Here is a 14,028-nt window from a genome sequence, read left to right as displayed (position 1 = left end):
GACTTGTCAAGAACAACTTGAAGATCATGAAGAACACTATGAATGCATGAGATTTTCGAAAAATGCAAGAAAAATTTTTAAAAGCATGCAATTGACACCAAACTTAAAATTTAACACAAGACTCAAACAAGAAACACAAAATACTTTTGATTTTTATGATTTTCTAATTTTTTTGAATTTTTATTATTATTTTTCGAAAATAAAGTTTAAAAACACGAAAAATCAAAGAAAAATTTTGAAAAAGATTTTTGAAAAGAAAATTACCTAATCTGAGCAACAAGATGAACCGTCAGTTGTCCATACTCGAACAATCCCCGGCAACGGCGCCAAAAACTTGGTGGACGAAATTGTGATCACTTGTTATTTGTTTATAAAGGATGTATACTCTTATGGCACTGTTTATTTTCTTCACAACTCCGTTCAACTAACCAGCAAGTGTACTGGGTCGTCCAAGTAATAACCTTACGTGAGTAAGGGTCGAATCCACAGAGATTGTTGGTATGAAGCAAGCTATGGTCACCTTGCAAATCTCAGTTAGGCGGATTGAACATTTGTAATAGTGATAATTGGATTGTTCTAATAAAAAGGAATAATAAAAGGGATAGAGATACTTATGCAGATTCATTGGTAGGAATTTCAGATAAGCGGAATGGAGATGCTGTAGAGCTCTCGGACGCCTGCTATCCCATTGCTTCTACTCAATCCTTCTTACTCCTCTCCATGGCAAGCTTTGTATAGGGGTTCACTATCAGCTGTGGCTACTTTCATTCCTCTCGGGGAAATAACCTGTACGGCTGTCACTCGCACAGCTAACCAGTCTGGAGGCATCACCCATGGTTGATAGCTACATCCCATCCTCGCAGTGAAAGCTAATGCACGCACTCTGTCACAGTACGGCCAATCACCGGTTGGTTCCCGCTCCTACTGGAATAGAATCCCTCTTTTGCGTTTGTCACTAACGCCCAGCAGGTTAAAGTTTGAAGCACGTCACAGTCATTCATGAACGGGATCCTACTCGGAATACCACAGACAAGGTGAGACTTTCCGGATTCCCAGGATCCTACTCGGAACACCACAGACAAGGTTGGACTTTCCGGATCCAGATGAATGCCGCCATCCATCTAGCTTATACCACGAAGATTCTGTTGGGGAATCTCAGAGATACACATTCAAGCTTTGTTGCATGTAGAACGGAAGTGGTTGTCAATCACGCGCGCTCATAAGTGAGAATGATGATGAGAGTTATTAGCTCATCACATTCATCATGTTCTTGGGTACGAATGAATATATTGGAATAAGAATAAGAGAGGAATTGAATAAAAGAAAATAGAACTTCATTAATCTTTGAGGTACAGCAGAGCTCCACACCCTTAATCTATGGTGTGCAGAAACTCCACCGTTGAAAATACATAAGTAAAAGAGGTCCAGGCATGGCCGAATGGCCAGCCCCCTAAACGTGATCAATGATCTCCTAAGATGAAGAATAAAACAAAACTGAGACCAAAGATGTCTAATACAATAGTAAGAGGTCCTATATACTAGACTAGCTACTAGGGTTTACATGAGTAAGTAATTGATGCATAAATCCACTTCCGGGGCCCACTTGGTGTGTGCTTGGGCTGAGCTTTGATCAATCCACGAGCTAAGGCATTTCTTGGCGTTGAACTTTGAGTTATGACGTGTTTTGGGCGTTCAACTCCGGATCATGACGTTTTTCTGGCGTTTAACTCCAGACAGCAGCATGAACTTGGCGTTTAACGCCAAGTTACGTCGTCATTCTTCGAATAAAGTATGGACTATTATATATTGCTGGAAAGCCCTGGATGTCTACTTTCCAACGCCGTTGAGAGCGTGCCAATTGGAGGTCTGTAGCTCCAGAAAATCCATTTCGAGTGCAGGGAGGTCAGATTCCAACAGCATCAGCAGTCCTTTTGTCAGCCTTTTTCAGAGTTTTGCTCAAATCCCTCAATTTCAGTCAGAATTTACCTGAAATCACAGAAAAACACACAAACTCATAGTAAAGTCCAGAAATGTGAATTTAACATAAAAACTAATGAAAACATCCCTAAAAGTAGCTCAAACTTACTAAAAACTATATAAAAACAATGCCAAAAAGCGTATAAATTATCCGCTCATCATATATGCATATCTAACAGTTTTGTCTACACCTCTTTTGTACAGTTTTTGTTTTTGGTATTCAAAATTATTATCAAAAGTGAAGAAGATAAAATATTTTTCTTTTATACCTATTCAAAGTATTTTTCAGCTTTCGAAGAGACAAAAAAAAACTTGCTAACTTGTTCAGCTATGAACCACATTAGGAGGGTATTTGAAGGTTACTCCAATTTTTAAGTTAGTTGGTGTTTATCTATCTGTTCTAGAATATTTTTATAAGCCTAATATTATAAAAATGAGTTTAATATAGAGTATAAGAAGTTTTAAGGAATTGGTTCAATGATTAAGTATTTTTTTAATTCCAAAGGATAGAGGTGTTAAAATTTAAACCAATTTAAATTAAACCGTTCATCCAATTCAATTTAAATCGAAAACTGATTAAAACCGTACTAATTTAGATTTTATTGGATTTTATTTTTTGCAAACCGCAAGAACGGATCGAATTTCGAATCTACTCTCAAAATCGATCCAATCTAATGCAAACTACATAATATGCTATAATATTATTATTATTTTATTATATTTACAATTTTACTTATAATATGTTTAATTTGTTATACATTTTTATATTATTAATGTATTTTTATTTAATAAACATCTTATGTTCAAAAATTTATTTATTTATTTATTTATTTATTTTAATTAACTTATAATTTTAATTCTATTTTTATGTTATTGTTGGTATTTCAAAATATTATTAAGACTTGTTATGTCATTGTTAGTTATTTAAAATTTGATGTTGAGACTTGTTATATATATTTTTATTGTTTTTTATTTGTAAAACCACAAATCCAATCTAATCTAAACCGCTTGAAATTGGATTGGATTTTTTTTTAAATCATCCAATCTAACTGTACCGCAAGTAAAATTAGTGTTCGGATTGGATGAATTTTTTATTCAAAATCGATCCGACCGCACCGCGAACACCCCTATCAAAGAATATGTTACAAAGAGGACACTAACTCCTCATAACTCATCCTAATGCCTAATAACTCACACTACAAGAAAAATGTTGATTACCGTCTGATTTAGCGGTGATGATTACTGTTGTCTTTAGCATCAGATTCAGCAATGGATTTGATGAGGAATTTGCCATGCCAAATAATTACCGATGGATAGTGACTTCCGACGGTAAAACCGCCGGTAATTTTTGGCAGGAAACCATGACAAAACTGCGCCAACTATAGCGTCAGATTTAATTCGATGGTAAACACGTTTAATGAAAACGCTATGTTTTGGTGATCCAAACTACGTTACCGTCGAAAATATCTGCCAATAAACCCGACAGTAATAGTGTCCTAAATTGAAACCGCGAACCCCTCCCCCTTCATTTCGAATTCTTCTTCTCTCACTAACCTTCCTTTCTCTCTAATCTCTCACCTCCCAATCTCTCTCTAGCCCCTGCTATCACTCCTGCTGTCGCTTCTCCAACCGCCTCCGCTGCTGCCTTGCCCTACTATTGCTGGAAAGACCGCTGCCACCTCCAACTGCCTCGTTCTCCTTTCTCTGTTCCCGCCACATCACACCCTTCCCCTTTCAGGTTCTTGATTAAAATTTCTTCTAATTTCTGTTTAGTTAAGTTTAATTTTATTAAGTTAGTTTGACTTTAGTAGTTAATTAGTTAGATTAATTTGTTGTTTAGTGAATTTTAGGTAGTTATGATAAGTTAGTTTGGTTTATTGAACTCTTATTTTAGTTAAAAGTGTTTGGAATTCTTTTGAGTTGTTAATGAAGTTACTAAAAATTGCTGTCGAGATTGGTTGAAACTTGTTTGATTGTGTAGAAATTCACTGTTTCAGTACCAATTTTGTTGAATTGTGATTTTAGAATTGTCTGAATGATGTTTACATCTTACCTGTTTAAATGTTGGAATTGTTTTAATTGTTTGGATAATTCTAAAATTCCTGTGTTAAGGTTATTTTTACTGAAAAGTAGACTGTTTTGATTGTAGTACAGCTGTGCATGAGGCTTGTATGAGTATATACAATACAAGTCTTAGTGCTTACTTTTTTATAATTATAAAAAGTATTTTTGTTTAATTTTTATAAATATTTAATAAAATTTAATATTTATTTAATATTTTTATATAATAAATAAATAAATAATTCTTATAAATGACTAATTCAAGTAATTACATTGTAGTACTTTAGTTTTAAGTTGATCCATGCATAAGAATTAGCATAGTTATTAATTAATATATATATATGCTTTGATAAAACATCTCTTTATATTTATTATTTTCTATTTTATGAATGTTTCAAACCTCATCTAAAATCATAAAAGTGTATGCTTTGATTCACTTTGATGTATAAATGACAAAAATGAATGTTATTAGTTGGTGAATGCATGTTGAACAATAGTTAATGTATAAAAGTGAAGAAAATTGAGATTTAAACAAAACTCAAGGTTGCGAGAACCGACTCGGTCAATGAATCGATGAAGTAACTGGTTTAATGGTTTAGAGATTCAATTAGAGTTTAATCGAGGTTTAACCGGTTTAACTAAATAAAAAATTAAATTATTAAAAATTTAATACATACTTTTAAATATTTAAATTTAATACTTTTTAAATGAATACGATTCAAAATTTTATAATTTTATATAATAAATTATCCATTAAAAATTCAAAAATAATTTTTAAAATCAACATTCATAACTAACAAAAATCAAAATGCATATAATACCACAACAGGTATTCCAATTTCATAAAAATAATAATAAAACTATAACAACAGCATAAACAATGATGGAAATATTCCACCAAAACCCAGAATCAACAACTCAGAAAAAAAATCAATCTTACAATTTCAAGAAATCACTAAAAAAATTAAATAAACAAAGATCAAATTGCTAAATTGCTAAATTGTTAAGTAGTCAAGAGGTTCAAAACTCAAAAGGGGCTAAAAAATCCAATTAACCAACTTAAAATGATAAAGAACTGAGAAGAGAATCTTGAATTCCAATATCCATAAAATTAATTCAGAATTCAATGTCCATACAATTAACTCAATCCATATAATTAACTCAGAAATCATAAATTAGAATATATACAACAACAATCTAAAAAATTAACAAGAAAAAAAACGCAACTCAAGGAGGAGTAGATGAGTGCTTATTGGAGATGATGAATGAGCAGTGAAACGGAGGTGACTTGCGAAGAGAATACAGCCAAGTAGACACGCTTGCGACGATGAAGAGAACAGAGCTGCTAGCAGAGACAGGGCGAAGAGAACAGGGCGACGCGAGGAGAACAAGGCAACGCAAGGAGAAGAATAGACCTTTGAGAGGAGAAGACGAGGATGGAAACAACCGCACTGACGCTGGGGGCTGATGGTGGGGGCATGGCTGGGTGCTCCTCTGATAATGGGTTTTCAGCGACCGGAGCAGGTGGCGGGTGGAAAGAGATTTAGGGTTTGGTTGGAGTCACACAGAGAGTCAGAGAGAAAGGGGTGGGGTGGGGCGACAAGCTTGCGCAGGCGAAGGGAAGGGGAAGATGACGGAGAGAGAGATTGCGGTACTGGTAGGAGACAGCTGGGAGAGGAAGAAAACGATTTTAGAAGGGAGAGGGTTAGTGGGTTACGCGTTAGGGTTGATTTGGGACTGGGTGCAAGTGGGTTTTGTTCTTTTTTTTTTCTTTTTGGCGTCAAAACGACGCCCTTTTTGAGAAAGAAAACAAAACCGGACATTAAAAAAAATCTGGTCGGTTCACCGGTTAACCACCGGTTCGACTGATTTTTTAGCCAATTTTTTGCAAGACGGTTTTGAATATCAATCGGACTGGCTAAATAACTGATTTCTGATTAGCCCGATTAAACTGGTTGGTTTGGTCCGGTTTTCATAACCTTGGCAAAACTAACTCAAATTACAACCAAGCCAAGATAATGCTATATCCAATAAAATCCACATTCAAAGTAAAAAAAAAACATACATTACTGAAACTATCATGAACCTAAGTTGCATGCATTTAATTTGTATAAACAGCTAATAATTCAATAAAAAGACAAATCAAGAATAAGAGTTTAAGATAAATGTTTATTAAATTTACTTGGTGAAAACACTTATTCATTCTAATACTTAATGTTTTTTTTTCTTATGTTGTTTTTTATTGGTATTTTGTTATAATATTAATATGATACTAATATGTTGTTGAGCAGACATGACGATATGTAGTAGAAGTAGGTCCAGTGAGTCATCCTGTAATCTTGATAAAGGGCGAGTTGCCATCAAATCTTCCAAAGCTGCCCAGTCATTACCTTTTATCCCCGCTACCCCGTCGACTCTTGTGACGTCACAGAAGAGTCTGTCGAGACAACAATTTATCATGGTCCCAAACCCAAACTGGGTGCCTCCGTCTGCTGTGCCTCCCGATAAATGCAGCGACTCTGTCGATAGAGTTTGCAGTGGGTGATACCTCCAATGCCTCAGAGTAGGATGTTCCTCTGCTACCGTCCATCATTCGGCTGAAAATTTGACCTGATGTCATGTAGTCGTGAGTTCAATTTTATAATATTAAGTTTGTTTATCTTTATTTTTTCTATGTTAAGTTTTCTTATCTTATGTGATTATTACTGTGCAGTTTGTTCTGTGACAGGTTTGTACCAAATCACAATATTTACACACAGGGGATATCGGAGGTTATTAAGTACATGTATGACTATCCATGGCTGACCAACACGCCGATCTCGATTGAAACCAAAAAGTGCTAGTTTTAGAAGTGGGCGATAAGAACCCAATTTGGTTATCGTCTCAAGGGAGGAGGTGCAGAAGCTAACACAGGAGCTTCACCAGTAGCAGAAGCAGTTTGAGCAGAGGTAAACGCATTTTTGCCAGTTCGGACCTAATGAAAAAGTTGGAGCAGTTTGAGTGGATGTGACAGCAGATGGAGGAGTATAGCCAGCAAATACGCGCTAAAGGCAACGGCGCTGTTACTACGTACCAGCGGTGCGGCTGCTTACCCATAACAATGCTGCTGGTGGGCCACCGATGGTAGCACCTACTCCACCGCCTCAGCAGGGGGACCACGATACCGCCATTGACGATGATGACAATGATTATCAGGATCTGTAGGGATTAGAGTTTGATGCATTTTTATTTTGTTTAGGGTACATTTTTCTACTTTTGTGACATTTTATTATATTTATACCATTTATTTTTAATAAAATATTTTGTTGATTTCTGTTAATTTTAGATTTTTTATAACAATTTCATTAACAAGAGTTTTAATTTCATTTGATTGTTAGCCGTGGCTAAACTATGCCCAAAAAAATAAAAATTTTTACTGGTGGATGTGCCGTCGGATTAATTTGATGATATATTTTGGCGCCATTTCGCTTCAAATGGTGCCAAAGTTACTGTGGAATTAATTCAACGGTAATCATCAATCTATGCTCGACAATCCATTGAAAACACCAACGAAAAATCTGACATTAATTAGCGTTAGATTAAAAAAATCCGCAAGTTAGGAATTTTCGTGCCGTTTATACCGTTAACTATAGGCCGACAATAATGTACTTAGTGATGGATTTATTTGATTAATCCAACGATAAATCTGAGGTTATTCAATAATTTTCTTGTAGTGTCAATTTTATGAAGTTAATTGTTACATTGTAACCATCATTCTAGTATTAAATAGAAAAATGTTACAACAATAACTATATATAAACTTAAGAACATCATATGAAGAGAGACCACAATAAAACATCATCAATTAACTTATTATGATGAGTAGCTCATGAACAAAAACAACCCATATAAAAGAAACTTGTAACATCATATAATCCCATAATATATGCACTATTCTAAATACGTGCACTCGGGTATATATGATCTTTAACTTAATTTCTCTTGCGACTAATACTAATTTGAGTGTCGGAGTCATTGCAGGAACACTCTCCACTATTGAAAATGACGAACTTGGGATATTAATAATTCGAAATAGAACAATGATAGCATCATGTCTATTTTTTACAATTTTATTCAAATAACTCCTAAATTCAAAAGGATAAAAACACTACTAAAACACTGTCATAACAAAAACTAACTCTTTTTTAATTTTTCATTCCATTTTATAGAGTTTTCTCCTTTTAATTATGTTACCAAAATAACGGCTTTACACCTTATTGAATATCATAATTGAATAATGCTACACATTTAAATTTTTTTGATAATCAAGTTTAACTAAGTTGGTCTAACATAACAAAAATCAATTATAACTAGTATTATTTCAAGTCTTACTATTTAACTTGGTTGAACTTGATTCATAAAAAGAATTGGATGTGTAACATTACTCATCATTATTATATTTATTATACTTATTTTGCAGAGTCTAATTATCTTAAGTAGTAGGGTTGTCAAACAAGCCAGTTCTAGTCCATTTAGGCCTAACCCGTTTAAGTCCGCTTTATTTGCAGGCTATAATTTTCAGTTTGGACTATTTATGGTCAGTCCAATGAGTTAAACGGATTGGTCCGTTTACTTTTTTATTTTATTTTTAAAATTTTTTTTGACAAAAAAATCACTTTTAAGTAAAAAAACCTTAAACAAGCAGTATTTTTTTTAGTTGATGGGTCAGATTTTCGAGTCATATCGAGAGAAATATCAACTAAAAATATTATTTTTTTTCAAAAAAATATAAACAAAAAATAAATGAACTACTCGTTTAACCCATCATTTTTTCAAGTTAATCAGGCTCAACTCTTTTAGTCTAAAATTTAAACAAATTTAATTTTAGAGGCAAGATACACCTATTTAAATGGATAATTGAATTGATTCGATAAATTTAATCCATTTTAACGGCTCTATTGAATAGTGCTTACTAGTTCAGATTCGCTTTCATGCGTAACCCTTAGTATTAATTTGAGAGATATGAGGTGTAATAGACCTTTGATCTCTTCTACTTTTTTTTAAGACGACACTATTTTATATTTTTGCAGTAATTTTGGGCCTCGTTCAGAACAATTTTATAAATAAATGTACATAAAAATGATGCATACATGTGATCTAAACAAAAGGATGGGAAACAAAATGAAACAATGACCAATTTTTAGCATTATAAAGAGAAAAAAAATTATTGTTTTTCTAATCATCGTTGTACTAGTTTGCTCAAACTAACCCCCTTCCACATAATAACTTTTTTCTTAAAAAATAACTAAATTGCTAAAAACTCAAAAGTTTGCAAAGTAAATATTTCCCCAAAACACATGACGATCGAAAAATCAATCTTTCATAAGGGAATTCCCACTTACAAATTTCTTTTTTCACTAACTGGTGACAAATCACTAATTGAATTTAGTGCAGTCTCTTCTAACCTCTCCTTCCTTACCAATCTTCACCCCCACCCTTCCAAGCTTCCTGATGGCCGCAACAAACGCTTGATTAAAAGCATCAGCATTATTGGCAAACTCAGCCACCGTGGACCGCGACGCAGGGTCCGTGTACAAAACCTGATCCGATCTCAACAACCCTTTTCCGGCCACCAAGTTCCGGTAATAGTTGTTGTCGAAACTGGAGGAGGAATCGGGATCAAGAGCAACCACAACCTGTGGATCAGGGTTTTGAGGGCACTGTGTCTTTAACTGCTGGGCGTAGTTGGAGTCGAGAGTAGGGTCCAGCGGTGAGGACGCAGAGAATGAATATAAACGGTTAGAGAACTCGTTGCAATGTGAGAAGCCTATGGTGTGTGCTCCTGAGAGTGCTATCATGTCCGTTTGGGTCAAGTTGTGATTTGAGAACATTGTGTTTAGCTGCTTTAAATTGAAACTTGATTTTGGAAGGTTTCCTTCAACGTTTGATGATTTCGAAATAAGCCCATCTCTGCGTCCAAGTTCTACGTTGAATGATGGTCCCCCTAGCTGAAATAATTGCACATAACCACACAATTACAAAAAAACAATGTTACGTTGCGGGTAAATCTTATTATTTTGGCAAGCGTTTAATCAGCAATAATAAAAATTTACATATAAAAAATACATCATTTAAATCTATATTTATTAAAGGAAAACTTTTGAGAACTAGTCGTTTCTAGTATTTTTAGCCAACAACCTACCAAAAATTCTACATTATCTTTAACAAATAAATTTTACTAATTTATTTATACAAATTTTACAAAACATAAATACAAAACGTACGTATAAATTATATTATTAGTTCATGTGTATAAAATTTTAGTAAATATGTATAAATTATATATATTTTTTATACAAAATATCTATAAATATAAATATAAATTATTACTCACTAAATATCAATAAAAAATAATAATATCTACTGATTATATAATATTATTTTTTTATCAAAATTTACACATATAAATTAATTTATACCACATTTATTAAAATTTATATACATAAATTAATTAAATTATTTATTAAAAATAATATAATATTTATATTAGTCAAATGCTCGCTAAAATTACTAAAGCCTGTTGGCCACACAAATTTCTTTTACCAAAAACGTATACAAGCTAAGTGCATCAAGCATTCAAGCTGTTTTTTTTTTTTTATTACTCTTCTGCTATGATTATCATTTTGACTTAAAAAATTCAACTTTTGCTGAAAAAAAAAATCTTATAAGTTAAATTTGCGTTAATAATCAAAATAGCATACATAGATTGCATGTATCTGTCAATTTTGTATTGAAAAATTAGACAAGTTGGTTTATGAAAAAGAAATACACCAATGAATTAGATTAGTCTTTCCCGACTATCAGTTAGAAGATGACCTTTTACAATTGTATCTTTAAAGATGCACACGCAATTTTTAAGAAAAAATGTTGACTATAATAGCTTGAATAAGTATTTATTTAAAGCCTATGGTAAAAAAAAGTAATCCAGAACATTATTGATGGTCATATATAATTGTCGAAATCCTTTATGAAAATATTAAAAAATCAATATTTTTAATTTTATATTAAAATCAACAATAATTAATTTTTTATAATAAAATTGTTGCCCTCTTAACACTCTCCAACACTTATTGATATTGACTTTTTTATGGCTAATAACCATCAAAATTATCAAAATTATTTTACAACTTAGGTTACTTAGTTTAGCTTTCTTTAAATAAGAATTAAAATTTTATTTTTTAGTTCTAATTATTTTATTAAGGTTATACAAATATATAAATAAATAAATATAAGGTAAAGACTTATACGTAATTATTTTTGTATGAAATTAATAGTTAAAAATCTTTAGATGATTTGATTAAATTGTCATCATTATATAAATAAATAAATATATAATAGTAGTATCTAATAATTTGTTAGCTTACGAAGGAAATAACATCTCTGGTAGCAAGGGCCAAAATGTCAGCGCATGAGACGACAGCAGGGCATGAAGCTTCAACAGCTTGTTTTGCTTTGATGACAGTGTCGAATCCATCTCCTGGAAGTGAAAGATTTTCTGAGTGATCCTTCTCTGCATCTCCGTTTGCCGACGATATCATCACAGAAGCATCGCAACCCTATCAATTTTCATAATTCATACACAACATTATTCATACTCCACCACCACTTTATTGTTGCAAATATTATAAGCCATGTACTAATTATATTCTTAATTAGCTAGTCTTAGCAAATTTTTGTATTACCTACAAGTCTCTCAACTTATATTTGCAAATATTTCACAAAAATAATAATAATAATAATAATAATAATAATAATAATAATAATAATAATAGAAGAAGAAGAAATACTAAAAGACCATCAAAATTTATTGTTTTAATAATAATAATAATAATAATAATAATAATAATAATAATAATAATAATAATAATAATAATAATAAAACTTGTAATAAGGAATTTATCTAAAATAAATCTAAACAACTTTATATACATTAGATATGTCATTTTTATAAATCAATAGATTTTATTAAATAAAAATAAAATACGATAAAAAAAACGTAGATTATAGAAATTTAATAAATACAGAAGATATTTATATATAAATAAAAAAAATTATATAAGACTAATTGGACTCAATATTCGTAAGATAGAGTCTCGAGCGTGTTCGTTTGTTAAAAGAAAAAACCATGAAAAGTGGGTAACGAGCATACACGTTTGCCCTTGTATATTTTTTATTATATTTTAATTAAAAATATTATTAAAATACTAAAATTAGTTATCAATATATATATTTATGTATAAATACATATGTAATTTAATTTATTTTTAATATATATTTATATTCTAACATATATTTTTATACTGATAACGAATTTTAATAGTTAATTTTAGTGTATAAATAGCATAGTCCTGTTTCAAAAGCTGTGTCCAAAATCACCCTCAACAAATACCATTTCAAACGTGCCTTTGAAATTTTCTGCTGAATGAGACAAGATCACAGTGGAAATGGAAGAATAAATCTTCAACAACCATCCAAAATTAAAGTTAATTAATTCATGATGTGCTTAACTAATCAAACATCAATGTATATCTTATAGATAAAATTATTTATATTTTTTTTTATCAACTTAAACTTCTAAAATAATTAAGTGGTGTTATAAGGTAGTATTAGAGTTTTAACTCCCTAAAATCAAAAGTTTAGAGACATAAAATTTTTTATCTGTCAGATTAATCTTTTAGCTAGGATAAACAATTATATACATAATGATTGTATATATACAGAGACTGAGTCATTTCCTTTATTAAACATGACTTTGTCAAGTACATAATGTATTTTTATTAATTCAAACGGTTGAATCTAGACATAATATATGACACTACTGAAAATGATGCTTGCTTAACAAAAAAAAGGTAAATTTAACATTGAAAAATTATTTCAAAAATTGTGATGCAAACATATATAAAGAATCGTGGTAACTTGGTAAAAAAATGATTATGTGAAAATGTAACATGAAAAATAAATAGTACATATACACATACATGACAATGCTTGAGTATATTCAGAGGAAGAAAAACACACGAGGAATCGAAAACTAACCAATGTAAAATTATATATGCTTTCTTTGTTCTTAATTACTTGAAAGAGATCAATAGTGTTTCTAACTTGAGAGACAAAAATATCAAGATAAACAATTTTGGTAATGTTATGGTGATAAAAAAACAATCAATCGAAACAACTTAAATTTATTTTATTTAGTATTTATTTATCGCAAGATGTATTAAATAAAATTAAAAATAATAAATTTTGACTATTTTTTATTAATATTTTTTTGTTATTAAATATTTTTGAAATACTGTATATAGCGATGATGATGAGTTAGTAGTATGTAGTGGAAACCTGAACAAAGCAGTCATGGAGAAATAGACGGAGGGTTGCTTGTCCAGTTGTGAGAGTCTGAGTAAATTTATTGGTCACTGCCTCTCTAACTATGGATTCCACGTTTGGACAACTTGAACTGTAGAAATTCTCCACTAATTGCCCTTCACAACCCTTACTCATAATCATCGAAGCAACCATAACCACACCTATTAATAATTCTATCTTTGCTAACAACTCCATCTCCTTAATTAATAATTCACACTTATGATGATATATATTATTATATTCTTCTGCTTCAGGAATGAATGAAGTAGCTAGCGGAATTGGTATCACTACTATACATATATATAGTTCTGATTCAATTAGGTTGATTAATTACTCGGTTAACCTTAACGTTAACATTATGCATGTCCATTATATATAATATTAATTAGCAGAAAGCTGTCTTGGTCCAAGTCTAGCTAGCTCATTTAAGTTTAACTTGTCAAAATAATTTCTTGTTTTGTAAGTTTTCTTTCACATTTCCCCTCTCTATAAAATCAAGTTGTAAGTACTTGGTCATGCAACTATTGGGAAAGGGAAGGTGAGTCATCCTTGGTTTGATTTTGACAATATTTTAATTATCAAAATAAT

At 31.4% G+C, this 14,028-nt stretch overlaps 1 protein-coding gene across 1 annotated transcript; it reads right to left on the bottom strand.

The window, feature by feature from the left end:
• Window positions 1-9,199: 9,199 nt before the first annotated feature.
• On the bottom strand, window positions 9,200-13,696 carry LOC130935664 (peroxidase 55-like). The gene is made up of 3 exons (XM_057865512.1): window positions 13,414-13,696; window positions 11,442-11,633; window positions 9,200-10,025 (listed from the first exon to the last, which is right to left on the bottom strand). The coding sequence occupies exons 1-3, from the start codon at window positions 13,633-13,635 to the stop codon at window positions 9,453-9,455; spliced, it is 987 nt and encodes a 328-aa protein (XP_057721495.1). The 5' UTR covers window positions 13,636-13,696; the 3' UTR covers window positions 9,200-9,452.
• Window positions 13,697-14,028: the final 332 nt, after the last annotated feature.

This window comes from Arachis stenosperma, chromosome 6 (assembly GCF_014773155.1).
Source record: "Arachis stenosperma cultivar V10309 chromosome 6, arast.V10309.gnm1.PFL2, whole genome shotgun sequence".
NCBI lineage: Eukaryota > Viridiplantae > Streptophyta > Magnoliopsida > Fabales > Fabaceae > Arachis > Arachis stenosperma.
Note: the sequence above shows the minus strand (reverse complement) of the source record. Positions and strands in the feature narration are given on the sequence as shown.